This window comes from Aedes albopictus, unplaced genomic scaffold, assembly GCF_035046485.1.
Source record: "Aedes albopictus strain Foshan unplaced genomic scaffold, AalbF5 HiC_scaffold_31, whole genome shotgun sequence".
Classification (NCBI taxonomy): domain Eukaryota; kingdom Metazoa; phylum Arthropoda; class Insecta; order Diptera; family Culicidae; genus Aedes; species Aedes albopictus.
In genome coordinates this window covers 75,091-98,885 of record NW_026917101.1, presented here as the reverse complement: position 1 = coordinate 98,885, position 23,795 = coordinate 75,091, and the positions used below count along the sequence as shown (strand labels likewise).

General features: G+C 46.7%; 9 protein-coding genes and 2 pseudogenes across 9 annotated transcripts; 6 read left to right on the top strand and 5 right to left on the bottom strand.

Annotated features, from left to right (window-relative positions):
- The first annotated feature begins 104 nt into the window (after nt 1–104).
- Nucleotides 105–524, top strand: LOC134284564 (histone H2B-like; annotated as a pseudogene).
- A 1,760-nt stretch (nt 525–2,284) lies between these two features.
- On the top strand, nt 2,285–4,201 carry LOC134284557 (histone H1-like). The gene has a single exon (XM_062843541.1). It carries the CDS (start codon nt 2,346–2,348, stop codon nt 3,024–3,026), a length of 681 nt encoding a protein of 226 aa, XP_062699525.1. The 5' UTR covers nt 2,285–2,345; the 3' UTR covers nt 3,027–4,201.
- Nucleotides 4,202–6,126: 1,925 nt separating this feature from the next.
- Nucleotides 6,127–6,504, bottom strand: LOC134284589 (histone H4). The gene has a single exon (XM_062843572.1). It carries the CDS (start codon nt 6,446–6,448, stop codon nt 6,137–6,139), a length of 312 nt encoding a protein of 103 aa, XP_062699556.1. The 5' UTR covers nt 6,449–6,504; the 3' UTR covers nt 6,127–6,136.
- Nucleotides 6,505–7,947: 1,443 nt separating this feature from the next.
- LOC134284577 (histone H2A) lies at nt 7,948–8,430 on the bottom strand. Its single transcript, XM_062843560.1, has one exon. The coding sequence runs from the start codon at nt 8,346–8,348 to the stop codon at nt 7,974–7,976; it is 375 nt and encodes a 124-aa protein (XP_062699544.1). The 5' UTR covers nt 8,349–8,430; the 3' UTR covers nt 7,948–7,973.
- Nucleotides 8,431–8,573: 143 nt separating this feature from the next.
- Nucleotides 8,574–9,026, top strand: LOC134284572 (histone H2B). Its single transcript, XM_062843555.1, has one exon. The coding sequence runs from the start codon at nt 8,626–8,628 to the stop codon at nt 8,998–9,000; it is 375 nt and encodes a 124-aa protein (XP_062699539.1). The 5' UTR covers nt 8,574–8,625; the 3' UTR covers nt 9,001–9,026.
- A 1,736-nt stretch (nt 9,027–10,762) lies between these two features.
- Nucleotides 10,763–12,679, top strand: LOC134284558 (histone H1-like). The gene has a single exon (XM_062843542.1). It carries the CDS (start codon nt 10,824–10,826, stop codon nt 11,502–11,504), a length of 681 nt encoding a protein of 226 aa, XP_062699526.1. The 5' UTR covers nt 10,763–10,823; the 3' UTR covers nt 11,505–12,679.
- Nucleotides 12,680–14,604: 1,925 nt separating this feature from the next.
- LOC134284590 (histone H4) lies at nt 14,605–14,982 on the bottom strand. Its single transcript, XM_062843573.1, has one exon. The coding sequence runs from the start codon at nt 14,924–14,926 to the stop codon at nt 14,615–14,617; it is 312 nt and encodes a 103-aa protein (XP_062699557.1). The 5' UTR covers nt 14,927–14,982; the 3' UTR covers nt 14,605–14,614.
- Nucleotides 14,983–16,426: 1,444 nt separating this feature from the next.
- Nucleotides 16,427–16,909, bottom strand: LOC134284581 (histone H2A). The gene has a single exon (XM_062843564.1). It carries the CDS (start codon nt 16,825–16,827, stop codon nt 16,453–16,455), a length of 375 nt encoding a protein of 124 aa, XP_062699548.1. The 5' UTR covers nt 16,828–16,909; the 3' UTR covers nt 16,427–16,452.
- A 143-nt stretch (nt 16,910–17,052) lies between these two features.
- On the top strand, nt 17,053–17,505 carry LOC134284566 (histone H2B). The gene has a single exon (XM_062843548.1). It carries the CDS (start codon nt 17,105–17,107, stop codon nt 17,477–17,479), a length of 375 nt encoding a protein of 124 aa, XP_062699532.1. The 5' UTR covers nt 17,053–17,104; the 3' UTR covers nt 17,480–17,505.
- A 1,735-nt stretch (nt 17,506–19,240) lies between these two features.
- Nucleotides 19,241–19,855, top strand: LOC134284563 (histone H1B-like; annotated as a pseudogene).
- Nucleotides 19,856–23,083: 3,228 nt separating this feature from the next.
- Nucleotides 23,084–23,461, bottom strand: LOC134284583 (histone H4). Its single transcript, XM_062843566.1, has one exon. It carries the CDS (start codon nt 23,403–23,405, stop codon nt 23,094–23,096), a length of 312 nt encoding a protein of 103 aa, XP_062699550.1. The 5' UTR covers nt 23,406–23,461; the 3' UTR covers nt 23,084–23,093.
- Between the last annotated feature and the right edge of the window lie 334 nt (nt 23,462–23,795).

The following is a 23,795-nucleotide window of genomic DNA, read 5'->3' as shown; positions in this document are numbered from 1 at the left end:
AGGGAAAAGCGAAACGAATAAAATGACAAACAAACCAAAGGGGCGGAACATCGCTTGCTATTCTACGGGTATAAAAGAGAACCGATTGGCTCGGTGGGCATCAGTTTCTGTTTCCTTTTGGATCGAAAACAACCTCACCGTAGCACGATGGCACCGAAAACCAGCGGAAAGGCCGCCAAGAAATCCGGCAAGGCCCAGAAGAACATTGTCAAGGGCGACAAGAAGAAGAAGAAGCAGCGCAGGAAGGAGAGCTGCTACGCTATCTACATCTACAAGGTGTTGAAGCAAGTCCACCCGGACACTGGCGTCTCGTCGAAGGCTATGAGCATCATGAACAGCTTCGTCAACGACATCTTCGAACGCATTGCCGCCGAAGCCTCTCGTCTGGCTCACTACAACAAGCGCTCGACCATTACCTCTCGCGAAATCCAAACCGCCGTCCGTCTTCTGCTCCAGGAGAGTTGGCCAAGCACGCCGTTTCCGAAGGAACCAAGGCCGTCACCAAGTACACCAGCTCCAAGTAAATGACGACCGTCCGGAATTATCGCATCAAACCAAAAGGCCCTTTTAGGGCCACTATATCATTCTCGAAAAGAGTTAACTAGGAAATAATGACCTGCCAAACCAACTGCAACACTTATGACTCAAACCTGTAGGACCTTATGGCCATTTCCGATGTACCCAATGGTAACATTCATACTAACCTCTAGTGTGGGCCCCGAATATGGCGACCGTGCCTCGATGATGTACTGCCACTTTGGCTCTGACTGACTGTAGTTACTGACTTTCTCTCAGATTGGTTGTTTCACGAAAAGTATCACCGTACCAACTGTGGTGCTGCCACCAGAGTTTACATACAATCGTATAAGCGTAGTTTTAGTCACCTAGCTAGATGAGTGAGCATAGCATAGAGTGGTGGGTACGACTGCTATCGATTACACGTCGGGGTGCGTTTGCTTGATTTCAAGTTTCTGAAAATTCACCAATAATTAATCGTTGCTACAATCGGGTGCGTGCGACACACAAGATTGGCTTCAAGTATCCAACTGCAGTAGGCGTCGTTTTTGTTTTCATTTTCACCCTGGAATTGGCCAGGCAAACTTGTCAGCTCTACATTTTCGGAACGCCTTTGAGATGAATCCATCGGACCGAGCATGTCTAGCCTGTGTCGTCCGGTGGTTTAGGTCAGTCAAATCATAGCTTTTGCACCATCGGAGAACAGATGCAGTGCGTCAGTTTTTGTTCGTTAGTTTCGATTACATCCAGACTGAACTTGAACCGACTAGGCCGGAATTAAAGGGTGCAAACACTTACTACATTCATTCAAATTCAGATTGAATTTGAACTCCAACGACGGCTCTAATAACTCTCAATGTTGATCGTACATCAAACAAGCTAACAACTCGATGGACTTGTGATAGATTCGCACTACTGGGCAGATTTTCGTGATTTTTGGCTGCTGTTAGGTGTATAATGTATTCAAATTTGTTTCCGCAAGATCCTGATGTGAAACTAACTCTAGATCTGTGATAACATCTAATATTACCCTTTTAAATCGTGCTCATTGCTGCGGCATCAAAGACTGGGACAAAGTACTGGTCTGCTTCGGTCAACTACAGCTGGGACTGCTACCTAGGCGGGAAATGATGTTTTCTGTTAGCATGCGTTTAGGTCGTAGAACTTTTGTACATAAACTAAATGTGCGTAAACCGACGGAGTTGTCCGATTGGAGTACAGCGAAGCACTAGTTTGAAGCATCATTTACGGAAAAATTTCATAAAACGGTATTGCCCAAAGTTTCCCCAAAACCAAGCACGCAGCAACGCGTACTAGCACCGGGAAGGACTTTGTTTTAGAGCCATTTCTAAGGCATTACCGGACCGAATACTTGCTCGGTATGGATGTCGCTGAATAGAGTAACTATTGGGCTTTTGAAATTCACTACCGACATGGACGATGACATTGTTTCAATAGCAACTATTGACTGTTTTGTCGGGTGAACCCACATCATATGACTCACGGGTGCTGCTAGGACACGTTTTTGCCAAGCTATTTCTGACATGGAACCCCAACAGCAATGTTGTGCCACTAGCTAGACTCATGTGCTTGTTAACTGTACAGAAAAGTTATTCAACTATTGCTCCCAGTAAATGTAAAATAGCGTTTTAGAAACATGTTACCAAAAAATTAGACAATATTTTGCGAACACTCAATAAGTGAACGATCATGTCTGCATCCCTAACACAGACATCATTATCGAACATCGCACTGTTGTCGGATTTACCTTCATTCAATCGTTTACACCAACGTGTCAGTGTCGCTGTACCTACTACCAACCAACCGCAATGTCTGAAGTTGCCGCCGAAGCCGCTGCCGCAGCTCCTGCTGCCTCGCCAGCCAAGGCCAAGAAGCCAAGGGCCCCTAAGGGACAGGGCAAGCCGAAGAAGCCATCGACCCATCCTCCAGTGAACGATATGGTTGTTGCTGCTATCAAAACCCTGAAGGAGCGCAACGGATCGTCCCTGCAGGCCATCAAGAAGTACATCGCTGCCAACTACAAGTGCGATGTCGCCAAGCTGGCCCCATTCCTCAAGAAGGCCTTGAAGAACGGTGTCGAGAAGGGCAAGTTTGTCCAAACCAAAGGAACTGGCGCATCCGGATCGTTCAAGCTGAAGGCTGAGGCCAAGAAGGCCGCCGGCGAGAAAAAGCCCAAGAAGGCCGGTGAGAAGAAAGCCAAGAAGGCTACCGGTGAGAAGAAGAAGGCTGCCAAGAAACCAGCTGGGGAAAAGAAAGCCAAGAAGCCAGCCGGCGAGAAGAAAGCCAAGAAACCAGCTGCAGCGAAAAAAGCCAAAGCTGCCGGTGCAAAGGCCGCCAAAAAGGCCGGAGGTGTGAAGAAGGCCGCTGCCCCGAAACAAAAGGCCACCAAGCCATCCAAGACCGCCGCAAAGAAGCCAAAGACCCCGAAACCGAAGAAGGCCGCCCCCGCCAAGAAAGCTGCCGCGAAGAAAACCGCCGCCAAGAAGTAATCTGGCGATTTTCGGAACCATCAGTCGTCATACTGCGAAACAGTATCCCACTTTCAAATCAGTCCTTTTCAGGACTACCATCTTAGATCTTACCAAAGAGTTAAAAGTTGAAATGGTTTCCTATCATCCAATGCCAGGTCATACGTTTCCTAGAATACTGCTAGGTGCAATTCTCAAATAGGCCGGTCAGCTCGGCATGATTGAGTGTTGCCTTTTCGCTGCCGCCGAGCTTCCAGAGTGAAACTCTCGAATCTTTGCACCGTGTTGGTGTAGTTAAGGTTAATTGAAAATGACTGCAACTTCCCTGCAGATTGATTGGTTGGTGAAATTCCTGTTACTACCCGGTTGACATAGAGCAAGTCACCTGGAAGGCTGCACTTGAAATGATGAAATTCACAAACACCAATCGTGAGAAGCACTAATTGTCACGATACAGCCATTTCTGTCTTCGCGCTTCGATATAACGTGCATTTTACCCTCGATATACGTACACCAAAATTTGTCTCAATGTGCACTTATTCTGGGTAGCATGGCTAAAGCTGCAATCGCATTTGGGGTGATTTTATCGTTTATCTGGAGATCATTACTGGGAAAGTTAGAACTTTTCATCGAAGCAAAATGTACGTTATAAACAGAATTTCCCGACTGGAAAAGGAATTGAATCCGCCGTCTCCGGGTTGGCGATCGAAAACCCTATCCCCTAGGCTAACCGGAGACCCCAATCTCACTTTCGATCGCCAACCAGTTCCCCACTCATCGGACAGAACTGCAATTCTGACCGAGGATTTCAAACGTTTAACCCAGTGTGCCTACTGACAGCCCTCTGAAAATCTTAGATCTACACGCCCTTGGTACAATGAAAGCACAGGATGCACAAGTTCTTCGCAGTTTTACACATACCTCAATAGTGAACGGCTTGCTGATCCCAGTTTAGGGCACTGCCGGCCGGGTGGGTTAAACAGGCGACAACACTCCGCGACACACGCGATTCAACACCCGGGCACAAGAACAAAACAAACTATTTACAATGGACACATTCACGCTGTGTGCATGACCACTGTACTTCCGGCGGCAGTCTTCCGCTATAGGTTCAAATTTTGAACGATGAATCAAACTGGCACTCCCGCAACGGAGACGCGACACTCAGCTAGACGGACACCGAACTGAACTGACTACCTACACCGAGGAAAAATTCTACTCAGTCCCTGCGTTATTCCTAATTCTGTTTTCGTTAAGTTTTAGCTGACCGAGTAGAATTTTTTCTCGGTGTATCACGACTAAGAAATTGCGCACGGTAAAACAACGTGACACAAAATTGAGAATGGATTTTCTCAGCCCGTTTGAGCTTCATGTTTAGTAAACTGCCAAATCTCGATCCGTGGTGAGAACCGGCGAGACATTCTCCCAAGGGGAGTGAGAATGAACGAACGCGTGTAACACGATTTGGATTGTATACAAGGGCCCATATAGCCGAGGCGGCAAATGCACGGGTATTCAGCATGACCATGCTGAGGGTGACGGGTTCGATTCCCGGTCGGTCCAGGATCTTTTCGTAAAGGAAATTTCCTTGACTTCCTTGGGCATAGAGTATCTTCGTGCCTGCCACACGATACACATGCAAAATGGTCATTGGCAGAGGAAGCTCTCAGTTAATAACTGTGGAAGTGCTCATAGAACACTAAGCTGAGAAGCAGGCTTTGTCCCAGTGAGGACGTTACGCCAAGAAGAGGAGGAGGACGAATAACACGCTCAATTGTGTGTGGCTTTGTTTCACCGTGTGAGTGCCGCAGAGCACTCACCGCCGCTGCGTTTCGGCACGCATGGTGGGCAAGCTGTGAAAATTGTTGGCCAACATGGCAGCTTATATTTCGGATGGCAGGATACCGAGCTGTGCAAGACAACGCAGTTTTCTTGCTCTAAGTCACAAAACCGTCATTGAAAATAATTGCACTGTTATCCAGATAGTGAGTAGAGTAGAATTTTTATTAGCATTGGTTGTGGTTTTAGCGAGACTAAAATCTGCGTTTGAGTTTTTGATAAACGACGATGGTTTGTTTCCTCTCAATTGGCGATTAAAAGTAGAGATTATGTCGTGAAAATTTGGAAGTTTGAAAGGGAAATACCAGTTCCCCATCAGTTGATTCGTCAATTTTTTGGTAAATTTATCGATAAATTGATTTTTTCTACCCCGATCCTACATTAAATTTTATCTGGAACGACTCAATCACTAAAATACGAAATGGGATTTCACTAAACTTAACCTCACTTTAGGAGGCCAGGTTCTGCATATAACCTTGTACGCCACGCTGTAATCGAGAATTTTAACTCTCCTTTCCCTCCTCCGTACTTTTGCATTGCTTGAGCTCGAGCGTGGCGTACTTTATGGATGGCCCCTAAATAATTGACATGCTGCTTTGAAGTCCGGGATAGGGATACATTCACTTCCAAGCGTACAGTCACGAACGTATGGTACACGCCATTGAAATCCCGGGTAGGGATGCATACATCCATGATTTATTGCTATACAGTTTACCGGTTCTACCGACGCTTGGCGTTGGGCGACATTGCAACCATTGTTAACAATCAAGTTCTTCGAAACATACATATTGGATGTGGGAAATATTAAACAAAACTGTCATCTTCAAGACTGGAGTTTTCCTTGCCTTGATAAGTATGATTTGAGCTGCCTACGTGCATAACATGTATAAGCGACGCTCTGGAAGTATGGGGACGTGTTTGCTTAGCTTTTCAATTCGAGCTTTTCCAACTCGAAGCGGAGCATTTTTGGCTGGCCAAATTCCGATACGGAGGCAAGCGCTTCTGGTTCCCAGGTTTCATTTTAATTTTACTTACTTATCGTCGTGTTCAGCTTTCCGGTGCTACGGTGCACGAAAGATAGAATATCGAGAGGTTCCCAATGGAGGTACTATATACAAATTGGATGCACATATTTATATCATTACAATCTATCACTTCCGTTCTGAGGTCCATAGGCACGACATATTAGGTACTGTTGCTTTTTGGCGGTAGAAAACTGACTGTTTAACTCTTTTGTACACACGTTCGGTGGCCCTGAAAAGGGCCGTTTTTTGAGAGAAGAAACCTGTGATTTAACCTCCGAAACCGTACAGAGTGCGTCCCTGTCGCTTCAGGGCGTACACGACATCCATAGCGGTAACGGTTTTGCGCTTGGCGTGTTCAGTGTAGGTGACGGCATCACGGATGACGTTTTCCAGGAACACCTTCAGCACACCACGAGTTTCTTCGTAGATGAGACCGGAGATACGCTTGACTCCACCACGACGAGCCAGACGACGGATGGCGGGCTTGGTGATACCCTGGATGTTATCACGCAAAACCTTGCGATGACGCTTGGCGCCTCCTTTTCCGAGTCCTTTGCCTCCCTTGCCACGGCCAGTCATTTTGGATATTTACTTCTGTGTTCGACTACGGGTGTAACGAAACTGATGCCCTACGAAACTGATGCTGCCGCTTTTATACCTACTCGAGGGGTAACTTCTTCTTGCCATGCTTGCTTTTTCTATTCTTCTATGGCTTGTGATTGGTTGCCTGCGATGAACCAAGCATATAAAAGAGTACTACAAAAATTCGACCCTCATTCTTTCGCTTCGTTTCAACGTATTCGTTTGGATTGAAAACAATTTTCTTCATCTACGATGGCTCGTACCAAGCAGACTGCCCGTAAGTCTACCGGAGGAAAGGCCCCTCGCAAGCAGCTGGCCACCAAGGCCGCTCGCAAGAGTGCCCCTGCCACCGGAGGAGTCAAGAAGCCTCATCGTTATCGGCCAGGAACTGTCGCTCTGCGTGAAATCCGTCGTTACCAGAAATCCACTGAGCTGCTGATCCGCAAGCTCCCATTCCAGCGTCTGGTCCGTGAAATCGCTCAGGACTTCAAGACTGACCTGCGCTTCCAGAGCTCAGCCGTCATGGCCCTGCAGGAAGCTAGCGAGGCCTACCTGGTTGGTCTGTTTGAAGATACCAACCTGTGTGCCATCCATGCCAAGCGTGTCACTATCATGCCCAAGGACATCCAGCTGGCTCGTCGCATCCGTGGAGAACGCGCTTAAATTTGGTCTTGTGTTATTAATCACTTTCAAAACGGCCCTTTTCAGGGCCACCGAAAACGTTTCACAAAAGAGTTTCACGAAAATTTCCTACGATAATAAGCCCCGGTATAGCCCTCACTATTATTTCGAACCTTTGAACATTTCCGCGCCAGCAGTGACGGTCCACCAAATTGCCAGTTACATTTTTCGTCCAAACGCCGACTGCAGGTAACGGCATTTTCGGGCCCGTTCACATAGCACATGGCTGGATCGATAGGTAAAAACAACAAACTGCAGCAATTTTCTGACAACCACGTTCGATAGATTTACGTAATGACAAAGACAAACTTACCGCGGGGTACAGACTGAGTCGATTTCGATTATTTTTATCGAAAATTCAACTATGTACGAGTCCTGATATTTTGATATTTTGACTGGATAACGTCCGTCAGCAAGATATGGGGGATAGAATTTCGAAAATCGAAAATTAAGCATATAACGAAGGGTGGTTAGGTTTCAATCGCTAATAAATCCATCATTTTCAGATGAGTGTTTCAATCAATCAGATTTTTTACTTCTTTCCACAACGATGAAAAACTAAACCGAATAGCAGTGAACGAAATTTAAAAACCATCACAAAACATTGACTTTATTTTTTTTTTTTCGGATCTTCCTCGGGATGTACTGCTTCTGCAGGTTCCTGAAATAAAAATCGTACCATTTCCAAAGCATTCGCACATTCAGAGCACTGCAAGGTAGGTAGTTTTGCAGCGAACAAATCATTCCAAAACAACTCTCTATCAGGAAAATGAATATTGTCGTCCTGAAAAGGACGGTTTTTGGTTTGATGCACACGGTCTTCGATCGAGCGGGAAGAGATTTATGCCTTCTTTTCGGTCTTCTTGGGCAACAGAACAGCCTGGATGTTTGGCAAGACACCACCCTGGGCGATGGTAACGCCAGACAGCAGTTTGTTCAATTCTTCGTCGTTGCGGATGGCCAACTGCAGATGACGGGGAATGATTCTGGTCTTCTTGTTGTCACGAGCAGCGTTTCCTGCCAACTCGAGGACTTCAGCAGCCAGATATTCCATCACGGCAGCCAAGTACACTGGGGCACCAGCGCCGACACGCTCGGCATAGTTGCCCTTCCTGAGCAGACGGTGGATACGGCCGACTGGGAACTGCAGTCCAGCACGGTTGGAACGGGACTTTGCCTTTCCCTTAACTTTGCCTCCTTTGCCGCGGCCAGACATCGTGAGATAGATTCGAGTTTTACTAACGAAGAAACGTTCACAAAGCGTACGTAAGCTGTACTGATGGCGAACCAACGGATCGGCAGGCTATTTTATACCCGCATAGCACTGCGCTACACCAACACTAGGGAGGGAAAAGCGAAACGAATAAAATGACAAACAAACCAAAGGGGCGGAACATCGCTTGCTATTCTACGGGTATAAAAGAGAACCGATTGGCTCGGTGGGCATCAGTTTCTGTTTCCTTTTGGATCGAAAACAACCTCACCGTAGCACGATGGCACCGAAAACCAGCGGAAAGGCCGCCAAGAAATCCGGCAAGGCCCAGAAGAACATTGTCAAGGGCGACAAGAAGAAGAAGAAGCAGCGCAGGAAGGAGAGCTACGCTATCTACATCTACAAGGTGTTGAAGCAAGTCCACCCGGACACTGGCGTCTCGTCGAAGGCTATGAGCATCATGAACAGCTTCGTCAACGACATCTTCGAACGCATTGCCGCCGAAGCCTCTCGTCTGGCTCACTACAACAAGCGCTCGACCATTACCTCTCGCGAAATCCAAACCGCCGTCCGTCTTCTGCTCCCAGGAGAGTTGGCCAAGCACGCCGTTTCCGAAGGAACCAAGGCCGTCACCAAGTACACCAGCTCCAAGTAAATGACGACCGTCCGGGAATTATCGCATCAAACCAAAAGGCCCTTTTCAGGGCCACTATATCATTCTCGAAAAGAGTTAACTAGGAAATAATGACCTGCCAAACCAACTGCAACACTTACGACTCAAACCTGTAGGACCTTATGGCCATTTCCGATGTACCCAATGGTAACATTCATACTAACCTCTAGTGTGGGCCCCGAATATGGCGACCGTGCCTCGATGATGTACTGCCACTTTGGCTCTGACTGACTGTAGTTACTGACTTTCTCTCAGATTGGTTGTTTCACGAAAAGTATCACCGTACCAACTGTGGTGCTGCCACCAGAGTTTACATACAATCGTATAAGCGTAGTTTTAGTCACCTAGCTAGATGAGTGAGCATAGCATAGAGTGGTGGGTACGACTGCTATCGATTACACGTCGGGGTGCGTTTGCTTGATTTCAAGTTTCTGAAAATTCACCAATAATTAATCGTTGCTACAATCGGGTGCGTGCGACACACAAGATTGGCTTCAAGTATCCAACTGCAGTAGGCGTCGTTTTTGTTTTCATTTTCACCCTGGAATTGGCCAGGCAAACTTGTCAGCTCTACATTTTCGGAACGCCTTTGAGATGAATCCATCGGACCGAGCATGTCTAGCCTGTGTCGTCCGGTGGTTTAGGTCAGTCAAATCATAGCTTTTGCACCATCGGAGAACAGATGCAGTGCGTCAGTTTTTGTTCGTTAGTTTCGATTACATCCAGACTGAACTTGAACCGACTAGGCCGGAATTAAAGGGTGCAAACACTTACTACATTCATTCAAATTCAGATTGAATTTGAACTCCAACGACGGCTCTAATAACTCTCAATGTTGATCGTACATCAAACAAGCTAACAACTCGATGGACTTGTGATAGATTCGCACTACTGGGCAGATTTTCGTGATTTTTGGCTGCTGTTAGGTGTATAATGTATTCAAATTTGTTTCCGCAAGATCCTGATGTGAAACTAACTCTAGATCTGTGATAACATCTAATATTACCCTTTTAAATCGTGCTCATTGCTGCGGCATCAAAGACTGGGACAAAGTACTGGTCTGCTTCGGTCAACTACAGCTGGGACTGCTACCTAGGCGGGAAATGATGTTTTCTGTTAGCATGCGTTTAGGTCGTAGAACTTTTGTACATAAACTAAATGTGCGTAAACCGACGGAGTTGTCCGATTGGAGTACAGCGAAGCACTAGTTTGAAGCATCATTTACGGAAAAATTTCATAAAACGGTATTGCCCAAAGTTTCCCTAAAACCAAGCACGCAGCAACGCGTACTAGCACCGGGAAGGACTTTGTTTTAGAGCCATTTCTAAGGCATTACCGGACCGAATACTTGCTCGGTATGGATGTCGCTGAATAGAGTAACTATTGGGCTTTTGAAATTCACTACCGACATGGACGATGACATTGTTTCAATAGCAACTATTGACTGTTTTGTCGGGTGAACCCACATCATATGACTCACGGGTGCTGCTAGGACACGTTTTTGCCAAGCTATTTCTGACATGGAACCCCAACAGCAATGTTGTGCCACTAGCTAGACTCATGTGCTTGTTAACTGTACAGAAAAGTTATTCAACTATTGCTCCCAGTAAATGTAAAATAGCGTTTTAGAAACATGTTACCAAAAAATTAGACAATATTTTGCGAACACTCAATAAGTGAACGATCATGTCTGCATCCCTAACACAGACATCATTATCGAACATCGCACTGTTGTCGGATTTACCTTCATTCAATCGTTTACACCAACGTGTCAGTGTCGCTGTACCTACTACCAACCAACCGCAATGTCTGAAGTTGCCGCCGAAGCCGCTGCCGCAGCTCCTGCTGCCTCGCCAGCCAAGGCCAAGAAGCCAAGGGCCCCTAAGGGACAGGGCAAGCCGAAGAAGCCATCGACCCATCCTCCAGTGAACGATATGGTTGTTGCTGCTATCAAAACCCTGAAGGAGCGCAACGGATCGTCCCTGCAGGCCATCAAGAAGTACATCGCTGCCAACTACAAGTGCGATGTCGCCAAGCTGGCCCCATTCCTCAAGAAGGCCTTGAAGAACGGTGTCGAGAAGGGCAAGTTTGTCCAAACCAAAGGAACTGGCGCATCCGGATCGTTCAAGCTGAAGGCTGAGGCCAAGAAGGCCGCCGGCGAGAAAAAGCCCAAGAAGGCCGGTGAGAAGAAAGCCAAGAAGGCTACCGGTGAGAAGAAGAAGGCTGCCAAGAAACCAGCTGGGGAAAAGAAAGCCAAGAAGCCAGCCGGCGAGAAGAAAGCCAAGAAACCAGCTGCAGCGAAAAAAGCCAAAGCTGCCGGTGCAAAGGCCGCCAAAAAGGCCGGAGGTGTGAAGAAGGCCGCTGCCCCGAAACAAAAGGCCACCAAGCCATCCAAGACCGCCGCAAAGAAGCCAAAGACCCCGAAACCGAAGAAGGCCGCCCCCGCCAAGAAAGCTGCCGCGAAGAAAACCGCCGCCAAGAAGTAATCTGGCGATTTTCGGAACCATCAGTCGTCATACTGCGAAACAGTATCCCACTTTCAAATCAGTCCTTTTCAGGACTACCATCTTAGATCTTACCAAAGAGTTAAAAGTTGAAATGGTTTCCTATCATCCAATGCCAGGTCATACGTTTCCTAGAATACTGCTAGGTGCAATTCTCAAATAGGCCGGTCAGCTCGGCATGATTGAGTGTTGCCTTTTCGCTGCCGCCGAGCTTCCAGAGTGAAACTCTCGAATCTTTGCACCGTGTTGGTGTAGTTAAGGTTAATTGAAAATGACTGCAACTTCCCTGCAGATTGATTGGTTGGTGAAATTCCTGTTACTACCCGGTTGACATAGAGCAAGTCACCTGGAAGGCTGCACTTGAAATGATGAAATTCACAAACACCAATCGTGAGAAGCACTAATTGTCACGATACAGCCATTTCTGTCTTCGCGCTTCGATATAACGTGCATTTTACCCTCGATATACGTACACCAAAATTTGTCTCAATGTGCACTTATTCTGGGTAGCATGGCTAAAGCTGCAATCGCATTTGGGGTGATTTTATCGTTTATCTGGAGATCATTACTGGGAAAGTTAGAACTTTTCATCGAAGCAAAATGTACGTTATAAACAGAATTTCCCGACTGGAAAAGGAATTGAATCCGCCGTCTCCGGGTTGGCGATCGAAAACCCTATCCCCTAGGCTAACCGGAGACCCCAATCTCACTTTCGATCGCCAACCAGTTCCCCACTCATCGGACAGAACTGCAATTCTGACCGAGGATTTCAAACGTTTAACCCAGTGTGCCTACTGACAGCCCTCTGAAAATCTTAGATCTACACGCCCTTGGTACAATGAAAGCACAGGATGCACAAGTTCTTCGCAGTTTTACACATACCTCAATAGTGAACGGCTTGCTGATCCCAGTTTAGGGCACTGCCGGCCGGGTGGGTTAAACAGGCGACAACACTCCGCGACACACGCGATTCAACACCCGGGCACAAGAACAAAACAAACTATTTACAATGGACACATTCACGCTGTGTGCATGACCACTGTACTTCCGGCGGCAGTCTTCCGCTATAGGTTCAAATTTTGAACGATGAATCAAACTGGCACTCCCGCAACGGAGACGCGACACTCAGCTAGACGGACACCGAACTGAACTGACTACCTACACCGAGGAAAAATTCTACTCAGTCCCTGCGTTATTCCTAATTCTGTTTTCGTTAAGTTTTAGCTGACCGAGTAGAATTTTTTCTCGGTGTATCACGACTAAGAAATTGCGCACGGTAAAACAACGTGACACAAAATTGAGAATGGATTTTCTCAGCCCGTTTGAGCTTCATGTTTAGTAAACTGCCAAATCTCGATCCGTGGTGAGAACCGGCGAGACATTCTCCCAAGGGGAGTGAGAATGAACGAACGCGTGTAACACGATTTGGATTGTATACAAGGGCCCATATAGCCGAGGCGGCAAATGCACGGGTATTCAGCATGACCATGCTGAGGGTGACGGGTTCGATTCCCGGTCGGTCCAGGATCTTTTCGTAAAGGAAATTTCCTTGACTTCCTTGGGCATAGAGTATCTTCGTGCCTGCCACACGATACACATGCAAAATGGTCATTGGCAGAGGAAGCTCTCAGTTAATAACTGTGGAAGTGCTCATAGAACACTAAGCTGAGAAGCAGGCTTTGTCCCAGTGAGGACGTTACGCCAAGAAGAGGAGGAGGACGAATAACACGCTCAATTGTGTGTGGCTTTGTTTCACCGTGTGAGTGCCGCAGAGCACTCACCGCCGCTGCGTTTCGGCACGCATGGTGGGCAAGCTGTGAAAATTGTTGGCCAACATGGCAGCTTATATTTCGGATGGCAGGATACCGAGCTGTGCAAGACAACGCAGTTTTCTTGCTCTAAGTCACAAAACCGTCATTGAAAATAATTGCACTGTTATCCAGATAGTGAGTAGAGTAGAATTTTTATTAGCATTGGTTGTGGTTTTAGCGAGACTAAAATCTGCGTTTGAGTTTTTGATAAACGACGATGGTTTGTTTCCTCTCAATTGGCGATTAAAAGTAGAGATTATGTCGTGAAAATTTGGAAGTTTGAAAGGGAAATACCAGTTCCCCATCAGTTGATTCGTCAATTTTTTGGTAAATTTATCGATAAATTGATTTTTTCTACCCCGATCCTACATTAAATTTTATCTGGAACGACTCAATCACTAAAATACGAAATGGGATTTCACTAAACTTAACCTCACTTTAGGAGGCCAGGTTCTGCATATAACCTTGTACGCCACGCTGTAATCGAGAATTTTAACTCTCCTTTCCCTCCTCCGTACTTTTGCATTGCTTGAGCTCGAGCGTGGCGTACTTTATGGATGGCCCCTAAATAATTGACATGCTGCTTTGAAGTCCGGGATAGGGATACATTCACTTCCAAGCGTACAGTCACGAACGTATGGTACACGCCATTGAAATCCCGGGTAGGGATGCATACATCCATGATTTATTGCTATACAGTTTACCGGTTCTACCGACGCTTGGCGTTGGGCGACATTGCAACCATTGTTAACAATCAAGTTCTTCGAAACATACATATTGGATGTGGGAAATATTAAACAAAACTGTCATCTTCAAGACTGGAGTTTTCCTTGCCTTGATAAGTATGATTTGAGCTGCCTACGTGCATAACATGTATAAGCGACGCTCTGGAAGTATGGGGACGTGTTTGCTTAGCTTTTCAATTCGAGCTTTTCCAACTCGAAGCGGAGCATTTTTGGCTGGCCAAATTCCGATACGGAGGCAAGCGCTTCTGGTTCCCAGGTTTCATTTTAATTTTACTTACTTATCGTCGTGTTCAGCTTTCCGGTGCTACGGTGCACGAAAGATAGAATATCGAGAGGTTCCCAATGGAGGTACTATATACAAATTGGATGCACATATTTATATCATTACAATCTATCACTTCCGTTCTGAGGTCCATAGGCACGACATATTAGGTACTGTTGCTTTTTGGCGGTAGAAAACTGACTGTTTAACTCTTTTGTACACACGTTCGGTGGCCCTGAAAAGGGCCGTTTTTTGAGAGAAGAAACCTGTGATTTAACCTCCGAAACCGTACAGAGTGCGTCCCTGTCGCTTCAGGGCGTACACGACATCCATAGCGGTAACGGTTTTGCGCTTGGCGTGTTCAGTGTAGGTGACGGCATCACGGATGACGTTTTCCAGGAACACCTTCAGCACACCACGAGTTTCTTCGTAGATGAGACCGGAGATACGCTTGACTCCACCACGACGAGCCAGACGACGGATGGCGGGCTTGGTGATACCCTGGATGTTATCACGCAAAACCTTGCGATGACGCTTGGCGCCTCCTTTTCCGAGTCCTTTGCCTCCCTTGCCACGGCCAGTCATTTTGGATATTTACTTCTGTGTTCGACTACGGGTGTAACGAAACTGATGCCCTACGAAACTGATGCTGCCGCTTTTATACCTACTCGAGGGGTAACTTCTTCTTGCCATGCTTGCTTTTTCTATTCTTCTATGGCTTGTGATTGGTTGCCTGCGATGAACCAAGCATATAAAAGAGTACTACAAAAATTCGACCCTCATTCTTTCGCTTCGTTTCAACGTATTCGTTTGGATTGAAAACAATTTTCTTCATCTACGATGGCTCGTACCAAGCAGACTGCCCGTAAGTCTACCGGAGGAAAGGCCCCTCGCAAGCAGCTGGCCACCAAGGCCGCTCGCAAGAGTGCCCCTGCCACCGGAGGAGTCAAGAAGCCTCATCGTTATCGGCCAGGAACTGTCGCTCTGCGTGAAATCCGTCGTTACCAGAAATCCACTGAGCTGCTGATCCGCAAGCTCCCATTCCAGCGTCTGGTCCGTGAAATCGCTCAGGACTTCAAGACTGACCTGCGCTTCCAGAGCTCAGCCGTCATGGCCCTGCAGGAAGCTAGCGAGGCCTACCTGGTTGGTCTGTTTGAAGATACCAACCTGTGTGCCATCCATGCCAAGCGTGTCACTATCATGCCCAAGGACATCCAGCTGGCTCGTCGCATCCGTGGAGAACGCGCTTAAATTTGGTCTTGTGTTATTAATCACTTTCAAAACGGCCCTTTTCAGGGCCACCGAAAACGTTTCACAAAAGAGTTTCACGAAAATTTCCTACGATAATAAGCCCCGGTATAGCCCTCACTATTATTTCGAACCTTTGAACATTTCCGCGCCAGCAGTGACGGTCCACCAAATTGCCAGTTACATTTTTCGTCCAAACGCCGACTGCAGGTAACGGCATTTTCGGGCCCGTTCACATAGCACATGGCTGGATCGATAGGTAAAAACAACAAACTGCAGCAATTTTCTGACAACCACGTTCGATAGATTTACGTAATGACAAAGACAAACTTACCGCGGGGTACAGACTGAGTCGATTTCGATTATTTTTATCGAAAATTCAACTATGTACGAGTCCTGATATTTTGATATTTTGACTGGATAACGTCCGTCAGCAAGATATGGGGGATAGAATTTCGAAAATCGAAAATTAAGCATATAACGAAGGGTGGTTAGGTTTCAATCGCTAATAAATCCATCATTTTCAGATGAGTGTTTCAATCAATCAGATTTTTTACTTCTTTCCACAACGATGAAAAACTAAACCGAATAGCAGTGAACGAAATTTAAAAACCATCACAAAACATTGACTTTATTTTTTTTTTTTTCGGATCTTCCTCGGGATGTACTGCTTCTGCAGGTTCCTGAAATAAAAATCGTACCATTTCCAAAGCATTCGCACATTCAGAGCACTGCAAGGTAGGTAGTTTTGCAGCGAACAAATCATTCCAAAACAACTCTCTATCAGGAAAATGAATATTGTCGTCCTGAAAAGGACGGTTTTTGGTTTGATGCACACGGTCTTCGATCGAGCGGGAAGAGATTTATGCCTTCTTTTCGGTCTTCTTGGGCAACAGAACAGCCTGGATGTTTGGCAAGACACCACCCTGGGCGATGGTAACGCCAGACAGCAGTTTGTTCAATTCTTCGTCGTTGCGGATGGCCAACTGCAGATGACGGGGAATGATTCTGGTCTTCTTGTTGTCACGAGCAGCGTTTCCTGCCAACTCGAGGACTTCAGCAGCCAGATATTCCATCACGGCAGCCAAGTACACTGGGGCACCAGCGCCGACACGCTCGGCATAGTTGCCCTTCCTGAGCAGACGGTGGATACGGCCGACTGGGAACTGCAGTCCAGCACGGTTGGAACGGGACTTTGCCTTTCCCTTAACTTTGCCTCCTTTGCCGCGGCCAGACATCGTGAGATAGATTCGAGTTTTACTAACGAAGAAACGTTCACAAAGCGTACGTAAGCTGTACTGATGGCGAACCAACGGATCGGCAGGCTATTTTATACCCGCATAGCACTGCGCTACACCAACACTAGGGAGGGAAAAGCGAAACGAATAAAATGACAAACAAACCAAAGGGGCGGAACATCGCTTGCTATTCTACGGGTATAAAAGAGAACCGATTGGCTCGGTGGGCATCAGTTTCTGTTTCCTTTTGGATCGAAAACAACCTCACCGTAGCACGATGGCACCGAAAACCAGCGGAAAGGCCGCCAAGAAATCCGGCAAGGCCCAGAAGAACATTGTCAAGGGCGACAAGAAGAAGAAGAAGCAGCGCAGGAAGGAGAGCTACGCTATCTACATCTACAAGGTGTTGAAGCAAGTCCACCCGGACACTGGCGTCTCGTCGAAGGCTATGAGCATCATGAACAGCTTCGTCAACGACATCTTCGAACGCATTGCCGCCGAAGCCTCTCGTCTGGCTCACTACAACAAGCGCTCGACCATTACCTCTCGCGAAATCCAAACCGCCGTCCGTCTTCTGCTCCCAGGAGAGTTGGCCAAGCACGCCGTTTCCGAAGGAACCAAGGCCGTCACCAAGTACACCAGCTCCAAGTAAATGACGACCGTCCGGGAATTATCGCATCAAACCAAAAGGCCCTTTTCAGGGCCACTATATCATTCTCGAAAAGAGTTAACTAGGAAATAATGACCTGCCAAACCAACTGCAACACTTACGACTCAAACCTGTAGGACCTTATGGCCATTTCCGATGTACCCAATGGTAACATTCATACTAACCTCTAGTGTGGGCCCCGAATATGGCGACCGTGCCTCGATGATGTACTGCCACTTTGGCTCTGACTGACTGTAGTTACTGACTTTCTCTCAGATTGGTTGTTTCACGAAAAGTATCACCGTACCAACTGTGGTGCTGCCACCAGAGTTTACATACAATCGTATAAGCGTAGTTTTAGTCACCTAGCTAGATGAGTGAGCATAGCATAGAGTGGTGGGTACGACTGCTATCGATTACACGTCGGGGTGCGTTTGCTTGATTTCAAGTTTCTGAAAATTCACCAATAATTAATCGTTGCTACAATCGGGTGCGTGCGACACACAAGATTGGCTTCAAGTATCCAACTGCAGTAGGCGTCGTTTTTGTTTTCATTTTCACCCTGGAATTGGCCAGGCAAACTTGTCAGCTCTACATTTTCGGAACGCCTTTGAGATGAATCCATCGGACCGAGCATGTCTAGCCTGTGTCGTCCGGTGGTTTAGGTCAGTCAAATCATAGCTTTTGCACCATCGGAGAACAGATGCAGTGCGTCAGTTTTTGTTCGTTAGTTTCGATTACATCCAGACTGAACTTGAACCGACTAGGCCGGAATTAAAGGGTGCAAACACTTACTACATTCATTCAAATTCAGATTGAATTTGAACTCCAACGACGGCTCTAATAACTCTCAATGTTGATCGTACATCAAACAAGCTAACAACTCGATGGACTTGTGATAGATTCGCACTACTGGGCAGATTTTCGTGATTTTTGGCTGCTGTTAGGTGTATAATGTATTCAAATTTGTTTCCGCAAGATCCTGATGTGAAACTAACTCTAGATCTGTGATAACATCTAATATTACCCTTTTAAATCGTGCTCATTGCTGCGGCATCAAAGACTGGGACAAAGTACTGGTCTGCTTCGGTCAACTACAGCTGGGACTGCTACCTAGGCGGGAAATGATGTTTTCTGTTAGCATGCGTTTAGGTCGTAGAACTTTTGTACATAAACTAAATGTGCGTAAACCGACGGAGTTGTCCGATTGGAGTACAGCGAAGCACTAGTTTGAAGCATCATTTACGGAAAAATTTCATAAAACGGTATTGCCCAAAGTTTCCCTAAAACCAAGCACGCAGCAACGCGTACTAGCACCGGGAAGGACTTTGTTTTAGAGCCATTTCTAAGGCATTACCGGACCGAATACTTGCTCGGTATGGATGTCGCTGAATAGAGTAACTATTGGGCTTTTGAAATTCACTACCGACATGGACGATGACATTGTTTCAATAGCAACTATTGACTGTTTTGTCGGGTGAACCCACATCATATGACTCACGGGTGCTGCTAGGACACGTTTTTGCCAAGCTATTTCTGACATGGAACCCCAACAGCAATGTTGTGCCACTAGCTAGACTCATGTGCTTGTTAACTGTACAGAAAAGTTATTCAACTATTGCTCCCAGTAAATGTAAAATAGCGTTTTAGAAACATGTTACCAAAAAATTAGACAATATTTTGCGAACACTCAATAAGTGAACGATCATGTCTGCATCCCTAACACAGACATCATTATCGAACATCGCACTGTTGTCGGATTTACCTTCATTCAATCGTTTACACCAACGTGTCAGTGTCGCTGTACCTACTACCAACCAACCGCAATGTCTGAAGTTGCCGCCGAAGCCGCTGCCGCAGCTCCTGCTGCCTCGCCAGCCAAGGCCAAGAAGCCAAGGGCCCCTAAGGGACAGGGCAAGCCGAAGAAGCCATCGACCCATCCTCCAGTGAACGATATGGTTGTTGCTGCTATCAAAACCCTGAAGGAGCGCAACGGATCGTCCCTGCAGGCCATCAAGAAGTACATCGCTGCCAACTACAAGTGCGATGTCGCCAAGCTGGCCCCATTCCTCAAGAAGGCCTTGAAGAACGGTGTCGAGAAGGGCAAGTTTGTCCAAACCAAAGGAACTGGCGCATCCGGATCGTTCAAGCTGAAGGCTGAGGCCAAGAAGGCCGCCGGCGAGAAAAAGCCCAAGAAGGCCGGTGAGAAGAAAGCCAAGAAGGCTACCGGTGAGAAGAAGAAGGCTGCCAAGAAACCAGCTGGGGAAAAGAAAGCCAAGAAGCCAGCCGGCGAGAAGAAAGCCAAGAAACCAGCTGCAGCGAAAAAAGCCAAAGCTGCCGGTGCAAAGGCCGCCAAAAAGGCCGGAGGTGTGAAGAAGGCCACTGCCCCGAAACAAAAGGCCACCAAGCCATCCAAGACCGCCGCAAAGAAGCCAAAGACCCCGAAACCGAAGAAGGCCGCCCCCGCCAAGAAAGCTGCCGCGAAGAAAACCGCCGCCAAGAAGTAATCTGGCGATTTTCGGAACCATCAGTCGTCATACTGCGAAACAGTATCCCACTTTCAAATCAGTCCTTTTCAGGACTACCATCTTAGATCTTACCAAAGAGTTAAAAGTTGAAATGGTTTCCTATCATCCAATGCCAGGTCATACGTTTCCTAGAATACTGCTAGGTGCAATTCTCAAATAGGCCGGTCAGCTCGGCATGATTGAGTGTTGCCTTTTCGCTGCCGCCGAGCTTCCAGAGTGAAACTCTCGAATCTTTGCACCGTGTTGGTGTAGTTAAGGTTAATTGAAAATGACTGCAACTTCCCTGCAGATTGATTGGTTGGTGAAATTCCTGTTACTACCCGGTTGACATAGAGCAAGTCACCTGGAAGGCTGCACTTGAAATGATGAAATTCACAAACACCAATCGTGAGAAGCACTAATTGTCACGATACAGCCATTTCTGTCTTCGCGCTTCGATATAACGTGCATTTTACCCTCGATATACGTACACCAAAATTTGTCTCAATGTGCACTTATTCTGGGTAGCATGGCTAAAGCTGCAATCGCATTTGGGGTGATTTTATCGTTTATCTGGAGATCATTACTGGGAAAGTTAGAACTTTTCATCGAAGCAAAATGTACGTTATAAACAGAATTTCCCGACTGGAAAAGGAATTGAATCCGCCGTCTCCGGGTTGGCGATCGAAAACCCTATCCCCTAGGCTAACCGGAGACCCCAATCTCACTTTCGATCGCCAACCAGTTCCCCACTCATCGGACAGAACTGCAATTCTGACCGAGGATTTCAAACGTTTAACCCAGTGTGCCTACTGACAGCCCTCTGAAAATCTTAGATCTACACGCCCTTGGTACAATGAAAGCACAGGATGCACAAGTTCTTCGCAGTTTTACACATACCTCAATAGTGAACGGCTTGCTGATCCCAGTTTAGGGCACTGCCGGCCGGGTGGGTTAAACAGGCGACAACACTCCGCGACACACGCGATTCAACACCCGGGCACAAGAACAAAACAAACTATTTACAATGGACACATTCACGCTGTGTGCATGACCACTGTACTTCCGGCGGCAGTCTTCCGCTATAGGTTCAAATTTTGAACGATGAATCAAACTGGCACTCCCGCAACGGAGACGCGACACTCAGCTAGACGGACACCGAACTGAACTGACTACCTACACCGAGGAAAAATTCTACTCAGTCCCTGCGTTATTCCTAATTCTGTTTTCGTTAAGTTTTAGCTGACCGAGTAGAATTTTTTCTCGGTGTATCACGACTAAGAAATTGCGCACGGTAAAACAACGTGACACAAAATTGAGAATGGATTTTCTCAGCCCGTTTGAGCTTCATGTTTAGTAAACTGCCAAATCTCGATCCGTGGTGAGAACCGGCGAGACATTCTCCCAAGGGGAGTGAGAATGAACGAACGCGTGTAACACGATTTGGAGTGTATACAAGGGCCCATATAGCCGAGGCGGCAAATGCACGGGTATTCAGCATGACCATGCTGAGGGTGACGGGTTCGATTCCCGGTCGGTCCAGGATCTTTTCGTAAAGGAAATTTCCTTGACTTCCTTGGGCATAGAGTATCTTCGTGCCTGCCACACGATACACATGCAAAATGGTCATTGGCAGAGGAAGCTCTCAGTTAATAACTGTGGAAGTGCTCATAGAACACTAAGCTGAGAAGCAGGCTTTGTCCCAGTGAGGACGTTACGCCAAGAAGAGGAGGAGGACGAATAACACGCTCAATTGTGTGTGGCTTTGTTTCACCGTGTGAGTGCCGCAGAGCACTCACCGCCGCTGCGTTTCGGCACGCATGGTGGGCAAGCTGTGAAAATTGTTGGCCAACATGGCAGCTTATATTTCGGATGGCAGGATACCGAGCTGTGCAAGACAACGCAGTTTTCTTGCTCTAAGTCACAAAACCGTCATTGAAAATAATTGCACTGTTATCCAGATAGTGAGTAGAGTAGAATTTTTATTAGCATTGGTTGTGGTTTTAGCGAGACTAAAATCTGCGTTTGAGTTTTTGATAAACGACGATGGTTTGTTTCCTCTCAATTGGCGATTAAAAGTAGAGATTATGTCGTGAAAATTTGGAAGTTTGAAAGGGAAATACCAGTTCCCCATCAGTTGATTCGTCAATTTTTTGGTAAATTTATCGATAAATTGATTTTTTCTACCCCGATCCTACATTAAATTTTATCTGGAACGACTCAATCACTAAAATACGAAATGGGATTTCACTAAACTTAACCTCACTTTAGGAGGCCAGGTTCTGCATATAACCTTGTACGCCACGCTGTAATCGAGAATTTTAACTCTCCTTTCCCTCCTCCGTACTTTTGCATTGCTTGAGCTCGAGCGTGGCGTACTTTATGGATGGCCCCTAAATAATTGACATGCTGCTTTGAAGTCCGGGATAGGGATACATTCACTTCCAAGCGTACAGTCACGAACGTATGGTACACGCCATTGAAATCCCGGGTAGGGATGCATACATCCATGATTTATTGCTATACAGTTTACCGGTTCTACCGACGCTTGGCGTTGGGCGACATTGCAACCATTGTTAACAATCAAGTTCTTCGAAACATACATATTGGATGTGGGAAATATTAAACAAAACTGTCATCTTCAAGACTGGAGTTTTCCTTGCCTTGATAAGTATGATTTGAGCTGCCTACGTGCATAACATGTATAAGCGACGCTCTGGAAGTATGGGGACGTGTTTGCTTAGCTTTTCAATTCGAGCTTTTCCAACTCGAAGCGGAGCATTTTTGGCTGGCCAAATTCCGATACGGAGGCAAGCGCTTCTGGTTCCCAGGTTTCATTTTAATTTTACTTACTTATCGTCGTGTTCAGCTTTCCGGTGCTACGGTGCACGAAAGATAGAATATCGAGAGGTTCCCAATGGAGGTACTATATACAAATTGGATGCACATATTTATATCATTACAATCTATCACTTCCGTTCTGAGGTCCATAGGCACGACATATTAGGTACTGTTGCTTTTTGGCGGTAGAAAACTGACTGTTTAACTCTTTTGTACACACGTTCGGTGGCCCTGAAAAGGGCCGTTTTTTGAGAGAAGAAACCTGTGATTTAACCTCCGAAACCGTACAGAGTGCGTCCCTGTCGCTTCAGGGCGTACACGACATCCATAGCGGTAACGGTTTTGCGCTTGGCGTGTTCAGTGTAGGTGACGGCATCACGGATGACGTTTTCCAGGAACACCTTCAGCACACCACGAGTTTCTTCGTAGATGAGACCGGAGATACGCTTGACTCCACCACGACGAGCCAGACGACGGATGGCGGGCTTGGTGATACCCTGGATGTTATCACGCAAAACCTTGCGATGACGCTTGGCGCCTCCTTTTCCGAGTCCTTTGCCTCCCTTGCCACGGCCAGTCATTTTGGATATTTACTTCTGTGTTCGACTACGGGTGTAACGAAACTGATGCCCTACGAAACTGATGCTGCCGCTTTTATACCTACTCGAGGGGTAACTTCTTCTTGCCATGCTTGCTTTTTCTATTCTTCTATGGCTTGTGATTGGTTGCCTGCGATGAACCAAGCATATAAAAGAGTACTACAAAAATTCGACCCTCATTCTTTCGCTTCGTTTCAACGTATTCGTTTGGATTGAAAACAATTTTCTTCATCTACGATGGCTCGTACCAAGCAGACTGCCCGTAAGTCTACCGGAGGAAAGGCCCCTCGCAAGCAGCTGGCCACCAAGGCCGCTCGCAAGAGTGCCCCTGCCACCGGAGGAGTCAAGAAGCCTCATCGTTATCGGCCAGGA